This window comes from Anguilla rostrata, chromosome 16 (genome assembly GCF_018555375.3).
Source record: "Anguilla rostrata isolate EN2019 chromosome 16, ASM1855537v3, whole genome shotgun sequence".
Lineage (NCBI taxonomy): Eukaryota > Metazoa > Chordata > Actinopteri > Anguilliformes > Anguillidae > Anguilla > Anguilla rostrata.
Genome location: NC_057948.1, coordinates 10,362,081 through 10,375,884, shown reverse-complemented (window position 1 = coordinate 10,375,884; position 13,804 = coordinate 10,362,081). Strand labels below are relative to the sequence as shown.

The 13,804-nt window shown below is 46.5% G+C and overlaps 1 protein-coding gene across 22 annotated transcripts; it reads left to right on the top strand.

Annotated features, from left to right (window-relative positions):
• The first annotated feature begins 2,451 nt into the window (after window positions 1–2,451).
• On the top strand, window positions 2,452–11,549 carry gins3 (GINS complex subunit 3). 22 transcript variants are annotated; one of them, XR_010326436.1, is made up of 6 exons: window positions 2,452–2,761; window positions 4,734–4,967; window positions 10,063–10,306; window positions 10,389–10,411; window positions 10,461–10,481; window positions 10,528–11,549. XR_010326436.1 is itself a non-coding variant. In XM_064313912.1 (5 exons), exons 1-3 carry the CDS (start codon window positions 2,591–2,593, stop codon window positions 10,291–10,293), a joined length of 636 nt encoding a protein of 211 aa, XP_064169982.1. In that variant the 5' UTR covers window positions 2,452–2,590; the 3' UTR covers window positions 10,294–10,306; window positions 10,461–10,486; window positions 10,533–11,549. The 22 variants fall into 22 exon arrangements, 11 of the variants coding, with proteins under 11 accessions (XP_064169982.1, XP_064169981.1, XP_064169984.1 ...); XR_010326439.1 differs by lacking the exon at window positions 10,461–10,481 and having other exon boundaries at window positions 10,340–10,411; window positions 10,709–11,549; XR_010326437.1 differs by lacking the exon at window positions 10,461–10,481 and having other exon boundaries at window positions 10,340–10,411; window positions 10,543–11,549.
• The last annotated feature ends 2,255 nt before the right edge of the window (window positions 11,550–13,804 follow it).

The window sequence follows — 13,804 nt, the reverse complement described above, 5'->3', positions numbered from 1 at the left end:
TCTGAACTTCGTTCTGCACCTGCAGACAGATATCACTGCCTGCTTTTCTGTTTGTCTGCGCACATGTACACAAGCACATATGCGCACACGCATGCATGTACAAATAGGCAAATACGCCCACACACAAAGACAGGTGCTGCACACATCATCAGTCCCCTGAAAGCTCTGGTGGATTTATTTTATTGTCTTATTGTCCTTTCGTCTGAGTTGTTTCTTTATTATTATTTTCTTTTCTTTTTTTTCTTTTTCTTGTTTCTGACTTTCGTGGGTGTACGTATGAAACTCATTTAGAGGAAAGCTCCAGTATCTCATGCAGGGAGATGGGGACCTCCTCTGGTCAATGCTATTACTGCAGCCTGCTTCCAAACGGAATTCAAGAACCGCGTGAACTGCCATCATGATGCACAGGCAAGCCGTGATTTACGGTGCGCTCGTGACACTGCCTGGTGAGTGCCCTGTCCGCCCGCGCGGCAGTTGGTATTCACGGGATCGATTTTGCTCCATCTCGCCCTAATAAGCTGAGCCGAAAGTGACAGGGCGAATGCAACTTGTTGGAAAATGCTACCAGGGTTTTCCTAGGGCAAGGGCTTGGCAGAGGGGGGCACACAGCTGTTTATTTACTGGCAGAGGGGATTAGGTGACCGTGGCTGAGGGACAGCCGAAGGGTCAGGATTCGGTCAGCGGATTCCGGGAGAGGCAGCAGCAGTGGAAATGTTGTGTCTGCGATCATTGGCACACCCGGTGCATCTGCCACCTCCTGCACAAAAACCCTCTGATCCCCTTCAGGGCAAAGTCAAATGTTAATGCTGTGAGGGATTCCGAAAAGTGTGTTCCCTAGACAGATGACAAAGCCACTAGAGGATTAAAGCATACTGTACCATGTACAGCACAACATCAACACAATGAACATTGTGTGTATAAATAAACATTTTCTTGATTTTGTGTATTTTAATTTTGCAACATACAGGCCATCTGCATGACCTGATCATTCTAATTAATTCTATTTGACTAGGAGACTAATGGTCTGCAGAGGTCCATGCACCATCATAAATACTTGATGTGAATGCTACTGAAGAGAGTGTGACATTGTGTGCTTTGAATGCGATAATGTAAATATGAGATGAAACTAATTTAACGGCAGTTCACAGAAAAATTGATTATAATTCTTTCACATTGAGCACTGAAGACAGTTATTTTACCCACTTTTGATGTGCCCGTGTCTTGTATTGCCTGAAGCCTAAGCCTTACTACCATGTACTCTGCTCCTGCCAAATGGCTGTAGCTAAGCCAGTGTGGTTATAGTTAGTATTTGAATGGGAGACCTCCTGGCTATCCAAAGCTGCTGCAGATCATAGTTTTTGTGGGCCAGTAGGGGGTGATCGTCCCTTTGGTCAAATAAACCCCAGTGCAATTATGGGGACACTGTGCTGTAGATGTCATCTTCTGGATGAGACCTTTAACCAAGGTCCTCACTCACTGTAGTAATTAAAGATCCCATGACACTCATTGCAAAGAGTAGGAGGTTCCCTGGGGTCCTGGTTAAATTCCCAACTTGGTTGTTCACCGGATTCCTCAACCTGTCACCTTATCATTCCTCAATATAACCGGAAAAAATGTTTCTCTCTCTCCACCTCAGCTGATGTGTGGTAAGCATTCTGGTGCAAAATGATTTCTATGCATCACCCAGGTGGGTGCGACATATTGCTGGTGGTTGAGGTGAGTATTCCCCTTACAGCAAAGCACTTTCAGGGTGAGACACTATATAAATGCAAGTATTATTATTATTATTATTATTATTATTATTATTATTATTATACTACTGTGCATGCTCAGTGATAACCCCCTATTCTACTGTTGTATTGTGGTTAGGACTCCAAGTTCATAGCCAGATATGGCTATAAGCTCAAACTCTAGGATAAGTCAGGTACCCTTCCATATAACATCATCCATCAAACCTTCACCAACGGATTTGTGGCTTACAGATAAATATCGTTAGACAAACAAATTATTACAAATATGAACAGGGGTGTCATGTGTCAGTGATAATTCATTATTTTGAAATGGATGAAATAAAAGTGATTCTATAATGATGTTGTGAAAATAACAGCAGGAATCGAAGGAATCCGTTCTTGAAATGTCACAGAATTGAGAAATGCAGTGGATTTTGTTCATTTACAAGCCTCATACAACTCTGAAATGGCTGATTCTGCGCTTTCATTCTACTAACTAGTGACAAACTGTAGGCTACAAACTGTTTATTGTGGAGGGTTAAGACCGATATATTTCACAGTCTCAACTGTTATGATTTGGATAAGTTTTGTTAACTTAATATTAGCTGTCGTTTTCTTCAGATGGCCTAATACCTCTTCTATAATGAGTCGAACTCAGACTAGCTGCATCGGTAGTGCGCGTCTAGTAAGGCAATACAAATTCGATCTGCTTTCGATTGCTCTCGTCTTGAATTGAAGTGACGACACAGATCATTTGAAGGCTCGCGCCAAACAAGCTGCGGGTCAAAAGCAGGTTTTCGGCTATTAGAAAGTGGTGGAAAGCTGTTGTAATTTCGGTCGGAAAAGCTGTTAGTCTGCAAATGGACGTACAATCGTACATGCCCGTACCACCAGGAGTGGGGATGGAGGAGAATTTCTTGTCTCTTGACGACATTTTGCTTTCTCAGGAAAGGCTACCTTGTCGAACCGAGACCACTTTTCCTCGACTGGGATTTCTGGAGAAATCGAGTGACACGCGAGACATACCAGAGGTAAACCAGTTAACTTAAGCCGCGTTTCCACCGCAGGAACTATACCCCGGAACTAGGAACCTTTTGAGGAACTCAGTGCGTTTCCACCGCAGGAACTAGGGTCTAAATTTAGTTCTGGGGGCTTTGTTTTACCCCCCAAAACGTTCCTGCTCGGGGGGTAGTACTTTCCGAAAGTACAGGAACCTTTTGGGTGGAGCTTGCAGCGCTGAACATTTCTGATTGGTCGAGTACTCGTAGCATGTGTGTTGTATTTATTTTCCGCCATTACCCGCTATGTTTGAAAATATGCAGCGGCAAACCAATTTATTTTCATAATAACTTCAAATCAAACTTGTATGTTATGCGGCGCAGTAGCCTACTTTTGGTTATAGCCTGTCAACGTCTTGGAATTATAACGTGTGCTCTTCTGTTCTTTTCTTGCTTTAGTATTCGTTTTATAAAATGCTAAGCATTCATGCTGGGACAGCATATTACGTAGGCTACCAAAACATTCAAACGGATTAATTCGGTTGCTGAATATTTTCTTCCGGATTTTCTTTGTTAGCCCGTTGTAATTGACTCAAAACGTTTGATACAGTTATGTGAGGTATGCGGTAGTTCTGCATAATTAACATTGGTGATACAGTACAAGCAAACTGGAAATCACCTTCCGCACTTTTTATCCGGGTAAAATAACAGGTTAATTCTAGTAATCTTCCCTTTAGCTTTTTCAGACTGCCGTAATTTTACTCAATTTTACTGCCATTTTTCAATTCCACGAAAAGACCAGGAAGACTATGGACTCATTTATGGTGCATGGTTCGCATCTGGAGGGCACACTTCGCTGCTCGGCTAGCAGTAACTTCGAAGGAAAGCAAACGGTGGCTGTACCACTACTAATTTACATTTTCACGCAAGTCCGAGTTTTCGTTCTATTCTTGTCATTTTGCGATTAGCCTATATGGAATTGACGACGAGAAAGTAATAAAACAGCAAATTGTTTACAACGTGTGCATGTTTTCTGCTGTTAATGAATGTGTTTGAGAGGATATATGAAAATCAATAAATACAAAAGTAACCATATATAGTCATTGTTGGTAACCCGTTGTATATAAGTGGAATAAACCCCTCCGGGCTGTCCCGGTTATTAGAAAATAATGTAGGCTACTTCGGTGGTAGTATGGGGTTATAGAAGAAATCATATGACAGATGGACCGACGACAACGTCAGTGGGCTAATTTGCCTAATCTTCGCGGTACTTTAGACCCCGGTGGAAACGCAGACAACCATTGGCTGAAGGAACCTTTTAGTTCCTGGTAAAGTAGTTCCTGGGACTGAAAGTTCCGGGTAATTTTGGTGGAAACGCGGCTTTATTGAGCTGTGTACCAGGAGCTAGTTGGCTGAAAAGATTGCGACCTATTGTGAAGCAACGGACTTCCGACGTGGCTAGGCGACCAGGCAACTAATTAATTAGCTCGGTAAGCTAGTGTACAAACCTCTGGTTTTGTTGACATATGTTGGCTAGTAAGCTAATATGCACAGTCGTGCAACTTTTCCTGAAGATACAGTTGGTTAGTAGTTCTAGTTAACTAGTTGGCTAACTACGTTGGGCAATTTTGACAAACAGCTAGCTAGCTCCATTTCCTCATTTTGGGAAACTAGCCGGCAAATTATCGAAGTTGCACGTTAGTGTAGCAAGCTAAAGTAGATCGCGTAGGTGGCAAAGAAATTCTCAAAATGTATGTTTCCATCCCATAGACCGTTCCATCCTCTGTTTGTCTGTAGTTTGATGGCGTGCACGTGACACCATTCTCTTGCATAGCGTTCCCATATGATTGACAGATAAGCTCTACATGACATGCCACTGTTGCTACTGACTAAGTATTTTTTTCTCAAGGCAACCGTTCGACTCGTCTTTGATGGACAGGTTCATTTCAAATTTTCAATTTTCGGCTCGCGTGTGTGCACTCATGTATTTCTGTGTGTTTTAAAGGGCTCAAAGATGGAGATGCCGCTGTGGTTGGCGAAGGGTCTGTACGAGCGCAAGCGGCGCGTGCTGTCGGTGGAGCTGCCGAAGGTGTACCGCGAGGGCTGGCGGACGGTGTTCAGCGCCGACCCCACCGTGGTGGACCTGCACAAAATGGGGCCGTACTACTACGGCCTGGGGTCGCAGCTGTTGCACTTCCAGAACCCCGAGAATCCGGAGATCGCCCAGGCGGTGCTGCAGGTGAGCGCCCGGAAAGTCTCACCTGATGGTCCGGAGTCTGCTGCACTGTACTCGGACAAAAATCCAAATTCGTTTTATATGCCTTCTGACATTCAGTCTGCCGTACTGTACTGTCCATTTCTCTATGTACCAGAAGTTGGTAAATAATTCCTCTAAACACGAAACGTACAAAGTTAAGAAAAATAACAGATTGTTAAATTGTGGGATTGAAATTAGGGTTGGATTGAAAACCAGTTTTAACAGCAGTCCCCCCCGGACCGAGTTTGAGAGTCACTGCTGTGTTCGATATATGGAGCATGCCATGCCGCCAAGGCGTAACTTGGCTGGACGGCATACCTGCCAGCCACCAATTAGCCAGCCTTCCTAAATCCGGCCTGCTCAAAAGATAAGTTACTAAGGAGCATTATCTTGCAAATTCACTGCCAACATTTATTTAACCAAGTACTGGATGTCGTTTTTATAATCTCTCACAAATACACCTTAGGGATTAATCATTGTGTTATTTCAGTGTTCAATGTTAGTATCACTAAGCATTGACTCCCAACTATGACAATCAAATGCTGATTAAAAAGAGCCCTGTTACTCTGCGTCATTGGAGATTGACAGGTGGGGAGAATATTTAGTTTCTCAGTATAGTTATTGGCTACGCCAGTGGGGTCTGAATAAGGGTGTTAAGAATCAGTCATGCACATCCTTGCCCAGGAGACTGCATCGAGACCTGCCTATTTCTTTTCTTTCGGAGTAAAGAAAGAAACTATGCCACCTCTGCTCCACTAGGGGCCAGCGTTGCCCCTCACATGGAATCAAAGGGCAGTGCAGAGTAGTGTTTTCTCTGGTCTTTGCAATAGAAATCCTGTCTCCTTCAAATAAGCAACTGTACCACAGACATGGGGGCTTTCTGTGCAATGTGTGGCTTGCCTTTCTGCATCAGAGCCATTGCTGTTTGCTCATCCAGGCCCTGGCGCAGTCAATGTGGCTGCATTAGTACAGCACTCCAGCAGGTGGCGCCAGTCCCTTCACTATTGCTCGGCATGCCGACGTCAATGTGTACAGGCTTAACAGTGAGTCAGACTGCTATCAATGGCGGATCACTGAGAATGAGTCCCTGGTGGTGGTGGGGTGGGCGGTCGAGGGGAGCAGGCCAATGAACACACCATTTCTCAGTGTCAGCCTAGTGCAGAGGTTTTCAGAGTATGAGACAGCAAGCCTCCCTTCGAACAAAGCTGGGATAATTGAACACACACACACACACACAAATCTCCACCTCACACTCTTTACGTTCCTAAACTCCTCCTTTTACAGGGTGCCGGTGGTTTAGCCGCTACCTAGCCGTGCTTAGTTTCTAAGTGTCGACCGAGTTTCGCTGGTCGTACGTTGTGGCCTGCCAGCACCTCTTCGCAAATGACACTGAGGATCACTCGATCCCAAACAGATGTGTACTGGTCATCATATTTATGCTCCTTTGGTTTGGTACCGGTAGTTTAAGACTGTGCTGCCGCTGTTCTCAAAAAATCTCTCTGTGTTGTTTCACTAGCTAGCCTGCAAATGGCTCCTCAGATACCGCAGACCAATGTAATAACAATACAGCAGACCCAACTATAACATCATAATGGGTTGGCCTTCTACCTAAATACATATTCATTGTTTACAGTGCCATGGGTTTGAAAACATAGTCTCTCAGGTAAAGACAAAATCATTTTTACTCCCTCGGACATCTAGATCTTTCTAACAGTAGGCTAGTCCAGAAGGGACAGACAGTTCAAAATTGAGAGCCAGTCAAAACAGCTTGAGTGATTTTATTTTCACAGTAATATGTTGGTTTATATCTTCTGTTTTAGCACCTTTTCTGTAGCCTGTTGCTTGCTCATTTGTTAAATCATTTTGTTGTGAGTGTGTCTCTTCACTTCCACGTCTCTGTGCCTCCCTTTCGGCTCTCTGGCGCCCCCTGGGGAGGCCAGCCTCACACTTTGAGAACCTCTGGCCCTGTAGATGGTAAATAGGGCACCACAGCTCAAAATGTTACATTAATGTTTTGGTTTTGTCATTGTTAACATTGCTGTTACGTGGTAGCGACATTGAGAACGTTTTGTGTTAGCTGAGCTCTGGTATGAACTTTGTCCCATTAGTCAGGATGTGGAGCGTGAATAGTACCTTTCACTACCGTCTGACTGTTTGGAAAGCTACTGCCAGTCAGCATTTTAGAAATTAACTGCGCGATCGTCATCATTACCTGACTGTTTGTGTTTAACTTGCAGTTTATTCCTAACCACGATTCTGTTTGCAAACCCACATTTATAAGTGCAGTAATGCATTTTATGTGCACAGGAACCTGTATTTTTAATACTGTTTAAAAAAAAAAAAGAATTTCTTGCCCTGTTCAAATAGCATTAATTTTCCATGATAGGCTGGCAGTTATCGATAAGGCCATACAAATTTGCTGAATAATTTATCAGATTATATTTTCCGAAAAGCGATGTGGCCACACTGGGGGGGAAAAAGCGGACCCCCTGTAAAAATCCAGATTTGGATCGCTTGCCGTAAAATCAGGGAATCAAATGCGTAGTCGGCGTCATTGGGGCACTGCTGGTCAGCATGCGCCAGCCTTCTGCCAGGTAAGAGGGCCTCTCTTCACAAAGCAGCAGAACCTCAAAAGCCTCCCGGACTGTGGTCGTCTGCGCTACAGTCAGTGCCTGTAAAAAAATAAGTAAGGAATTGCAGTGTCACCGTGCAGCCGACACACTTGGATCTGATTATCTTATCGGCTTTGTTTGATGATATTTCTGCCCTTTATGACTTCTGGAGTAAAAAGGAAAATGTTCTGCAAATTTAACCGATTGTTTGTTGATGATGAGCGACACCCCACGTCTTACTGGAACACACGAATAGTGGTAAATTTATTTTCTTTGGTTTTTTTCCCCCCCAATTTGTAATGGGCGGCCATCATTGCTCCTAATTCAGCCCTCTGCTGTCAGTGGAAGAGCGCGCAGGCTGGCACAAGCTCTCCTCCGGAGCAGGTGATGTCAGGCTCCATTTACCACACTGCAGCTCACAAACTGGGCTCTCGCAGGCTTGAGTGGGAGGAAGAGCTTTTACATGCAGCCTAATGGGCAGACTTGCAGGCATTCCAGTCGATCAGCAGGGGTCGCCAGAGAGCGACTAGTTGCAGATACCTGCCGACTGAACACTGAGCGAAGCTGCCACCGATTTCGTGCATCTCTGCCGGGCTGCCGGTCCCAGCCGGTACTGGCACACCTGGGATTCGATGTCCTACCGGAGCTCACCTATGCCCTTAGGTGATTAGGACAAGAACCGCGCCTTAACCGGACAAGCCAACCAACAGCCCTACGACTGGTCATTTGACTGGACGCGGTCATACTGCCATTTAGGAAACAAGCTTGTGACAGCATAACTGTGCATAACCACACCACAAGTCTGTCTGTTAGCCAATCAGAGGTGTGAAAGTGGCTGCTAGAGACGTGGAGTGAACAGTGTATTCCACACAAAAAGCACGACGAATTATATCACTTAAAAAAAAGTGTGAATGAATCATCTCAATATTTCTTTATTTATTAATTTTCTTACAGTGAAGCATCCATTTAAACTATTAACCCTTTGCGGTGTAAGGTCACAAATATGTGATTAGAATGTTCTTAACTGGACATTCTAATGCTGGTGTCACAATCACTACTGCTAATTGAAAGCAATATTGTTCTAGAACACTGACTTTTAGAATTTTGAAAAACAAGACCAGGTCAAAACCTAGTATATGGCTGGACCGGCCGACCAATGGTGTAACTTTATCACTCAGTCACTCAGTCACAGACATTCGTGTTTGTGGGGCTGGCCCCGCTGTTGCGGTCCAGCCGAAAATGTTTTAAAAAACCTACACTTCAAAGGGTTAAATACATTTGTATGGCCTAAGCAATTGATGAATTGTCGTTTGACTGAACTGTGAGCTGCTTGCCCAGTTGTGAAAAGTAACAAATGTATAAATTCAGAGTGAGAAGTTCATTAGAGGTAATGTAACCTTAGTGTAAATTGCGGATGAGGTAATGCCACGGGCTGGATGTTTAACTTTGTTCTCTCTCATTCCGCTGGCTTCCCCTCGGCTTAATTAGTGAAATGTTTCGGCGTCAGGGGGAACGAAACCCCCGGCTCAGCAGTCTGACCTCCAGCTGGCTGCGTTAGTTTGTTGCAGAAGCGGAACTGAGAAGTGTTGTTGGGGTTACACATTTTTGACCCCTTAAATGCCACACCCTGGTACCCGATTTGCTGGTGGCTCAGCGCTGCGGCACCCGATTGGCTGTCGCAGTGCTGTGGGCGGGAGAGGTTCAGTCACTCGAGGCCCTCCTGGTCAGCTGGGCCACCTCCAACCTGTCTGCCCCGGCTGCACAGTGGAGCTCTTCCAGCGCAGCCCCTCCGCAGACCGGACGGTGACTGGCATGGACATCGCAGACATGCTTGGGAGGGATGCTCAATTGTCCACATGGATGGAAGAGGTCATCCTCATGAATCCGTCCTACGAATATTTCTAGGGGTTCCAAATTTGGTAGGACAAAAAAGCTGGATAAGTACTGATGGGGGGGAGGGGGCAGGGAGGATAACACATTTCCACAACACTCCCGCCCCCATAATGTGCTGAAACTGCCTCTGCCTCAAGACGAGGTATTTGGTTAAGAGCCGCAGCTACCTGAGCATGAGCGGTTGTTTTATTCATCCCTTTGTCAGAGTAAGGCACAGCCCTCCACCCGTTAGCCCTGCGTCTCCCCAGTCCACCACCAGGGGGAGCCCAGACTCCAGCTGCTTTACCTGTGTTGCTGGGCAGACTGGCCTCACAGGAAGCTTTTGGGAGCTCTGTGGTAGTGCAGGTCTACATCTCTGCTCCACTGGATGGATTTTCTGTTCTTTTGAACAGAGATAAAAATCAGGGAGAGGAATGAATGGAGCTTTTTGTGGCTTTTTCCTCTTTGTAATAGACATGGATCCTCCTCTTTTGTGCCTCAGGGCAAGCGTGTGTCCTTTTGACTTTTTACCCATCTCTCTTCCTCTGTGTGTGTGTGTGTGTGTGTGTGTGTGTCCCTTCCGCTGCGAGCAGACCTTTATCGGCCGTTTCCGGCGCACGATGGACTCGGCCCAGAACGCCTACAACGAGGACACGTCGGCGCTGGTGGAGCCGCTGGACAGCCTGGAGAGGGCGCTGTTCCGGGTGGGGCAGGGCGGCCTGAACGCATTCCAGCGCTGGGAGACGGGCAGCGCCTCCCGGCTCACCGCCTCCAGCCTGGTGCTCAACTACCGCAAGAGGAAGATCACCGACCTGCAGGACTGAGACTGTAATGCACCTGCATCATACACCGTCCTACACCATCACACACCTGCATCATACACCTGCATCACAAGCCTGCATCATACACCATCATACACCTGCATCATACACCATCACACACCTCCATCATACACCAGCACACGCCTGCATCATACACCTGTATCATACACCTGCATCATACACCTGCATCACACGCCTGCATCGCACACCATCACACACCTGCATCGTACACCATCATACACCATCACACACCTGCATCACACACCTGCATCGCACACCATCACACACCTGCATCGCACACCTATGTCACACACATGCATCACACACCTGAAACATACACCATCACACACCTGCATCATACACCTGTGTTATATATACTTGCATCACACACCTGCGGGACTGAGAGACTGTAACACACCTGCATCATACACCTGCATCACACACCTGTGTTATATATACCTGCATCACACACCTGCGGGACTGAGAGACTGTAACACACCTGCATCACACACCTGTGTCACACACATGCATCACACACCTGAAACATACACCTGCTGCATGCACCTGTATCATACACCTGCATCACACACATGCATCATACACCTGGATTATGTACCTGCAGGACTGAGAGACTATCATACACCTGCATCATACACCTGCAGGACTGAGAGGCTATTGTACACCTGCAGGCCTATCGTAAGTTTACCAAGCTCCAGGCATGAAAGACCAGTACTAAGCTGAAGGCAAAGGAAACGATTACCGAGCTCTAGGCCTGAGGAACGATTACCGAGCTTTAGGCCTGAGAAACGATTGCCGAGCTCTAGGCCTGAGGAACGATTACCGAGCTTTAGGCCTGAGAAACGATTACCCAGCTCTAAGCCTGAGAAACAGTGACTGACCTCTAGGCCTCAGGGCCGGTTTCCACATTGCGGTAGTGGGTGGGACTGTGACTGGAAAGGAAGTGGCTCACTGAAACGTGCTCTTTTCGGGTGCTGTGTTTTGTAAATTCCCTTTGTGTTCATTAGCATAATAATTAATTAGCGCTACAGGTCATTCATTATGAAAATGTGTGATTGAAATGTGAGAGGCGAGGATAGCCAAAGCCCACTCAAACGTTCACGTAACTGCCCATTACTGCCTGCGGTGATAAACGGATTGTTTTTCTCTGTATGCAAATGTGCGCATAGCAACCTTGGAGTGTTCATATGGCACAAAAACTACAGTGCCGTCAAACTGATGATTTTAAAAATGTTTAAAAATAATTTGTGGCCTTTCATATTTTGTCTCCCCCCGAAATTCCTTGTGGTGTCGTGCACAGTCTGACAGCAGTCGCGTGTAATTCGCCCTGTCGCTTACGAAAAACAGCGCTGTCGCTAGTGCGAGAAACGACGCGGCCTTTTTAAAATGCGAGCAACTGACGTCCCCAGCCGACGCGGCGACGCGCTCAAATCTCAAGGCCGTTCGATTTAAAATGACAAAAATCCACACAGAGTTTCATCGCCTATAATCGATGCTCCAGAGATAAACCGCAAAGGAAAATAAATATTTCAGGCCGAGTCCAAACGCCGCTGTGAGGCGGGTACGAATAACAGAATAAATGTGTTAAATTAGCGGTTGGAGCCTTTCGGGAAAGCGCCTCGGCAAAGTTCTTGTTGTCTGAACCTGGCGCGGTGTCGGAACAGAAGTCGATTGGCCTGAGTTCGTGGGCGGCCCTGGCTCAGCATCTGTGGACGGCGAGCCAGGAAGGGCACTTGCTTTATCATACGTCCAGCTGGGTGTGTGCGCGGGTCCTGTAGCTCGTGCGTTGGTGTGTTGCGTGGAGAGTTTTTGCTCGTGGCCTGTCTCTGTGAGTGCCAGGAGATGTGCTCCACCAGCAGCATTAATCTGCTATGTGTGGGGTGTGTTTGTGTATGTATGGTGTTGTGGTGGGTGTTGGGTCATGCCTCAGCAGGTACATTCCTGTCTGGGGAGTGTGGGGGTGGCATGAGCTTTGTGCGTCAGGCTGTTGCAGCCTGAGTGAACATTCTGGCTTGTCTTGCGGAGGTGAGCTGTGGCCCAAGACCCACACTGCGTACACAAACCATATCACACACCAGCACCAAACACACTGACCTCACACACACATTCTCACACTGACGCTTGTGCACACACACACAAACACATATACACACACACACACACACACACACACACATGCACACACACACATGCACACACACACACACACTTTGAGAGAGTGAGCTGAACTCTGCTATGCTGTAGTGTGCTCTTGTGACGTGAGCATTCAGTCATGCGTGTGGGTGCGATGGAGAATGAGTGTTCGAGGATAGCGATTTGATTGTGTGACTTAAATAGGTCTGATGGCTGAGTATAACCGTTGTGTGTGTGTGTATGTGTGTGAGAGAGGGAGATTTTGTGCATGCGCTGTGGTACTGGTTGTTCAGCCATGTATAAAACACGGTTCAGCTGATGGGCTGCTGTTGTTGCCGGGTCTGTATTGATGAGCAAGTGGGCCCAATTGGATCGATCCTAGTGTGAGGTCAGCGCTCTGGCAACCACTGCTCTACTTTGCATCATTTATGACACGTGCAGAGGGGTCGGTGTCGGGCCACTGGTTCTGATCTTGTGTTCAGTTGGACTCCCTGGTCCTGACTGCGCTCAGTGTTGGGCTACCTGGTCTTGATAATTCGGAGTTCTTGTGGTTTGCCTGCTGCGAGACAGCACAGGTGGGGACCATTTCTCGCAATATGGATTACCCGCATTAAAACCACTTTCTCAGTTGTTGTCGACGGTTATTATCATTGATCTTGTAGCATCGCGGGTATCTATGATCTATGAGTATCGCTGTGCACCTATTACATTTCTGGCGAGTGTGAATGTTTTTGCCAGAATCTAAATGAGTTTCAGGTTTTTGAGAGAGCGCTGGCTCGGAGGATTTGCCCACACAATGAAATGTGCCTGTTCAACAACAACTTGCCCCAAGTGATGTTTCTAGCAGAAAACGAACAAAACAGGAGTTCTGGCTGCTCGACTCAAACATCGAGGCACAACGACAGAAGAGCAGTCAGAAGATCTGCAGCAGGGCTGGGCTCAATTCTGTTTCAATTCAGTCAGTTTGAGAACAAGAATTTAAATTCAGCTGATGCACTGAAAAATCATCGAACCTTTTTGGGCGTTTTTCAGTTTTCATGAATTGAATTTCAGTTAAATTCCCGATTTGACTCGAGATTGAAATGGAGTTGGCCCCAGACCTGATCTGCTGTGTGAGAATCTGTCCGCTTCTTATTTAGCGCCACCATGTGGCTTGTGTTGGCATCCTTGTGTGGGTGGTGGAGACTACAACAGTCTGATCCCAAAAAAAAAAAAAAGGAGCACCCTAAATCCCACAAGTTCCCATTCAGCTGGAAGAGACCGTTGCCAGCTCACGTCTTATGACCGGTACAATCTGTTCCGGCTCCGCTCGCGTCTTTGGCCTGGCTCCCCGGTGTGTCCTGGCACACGATTTCCGGTAATT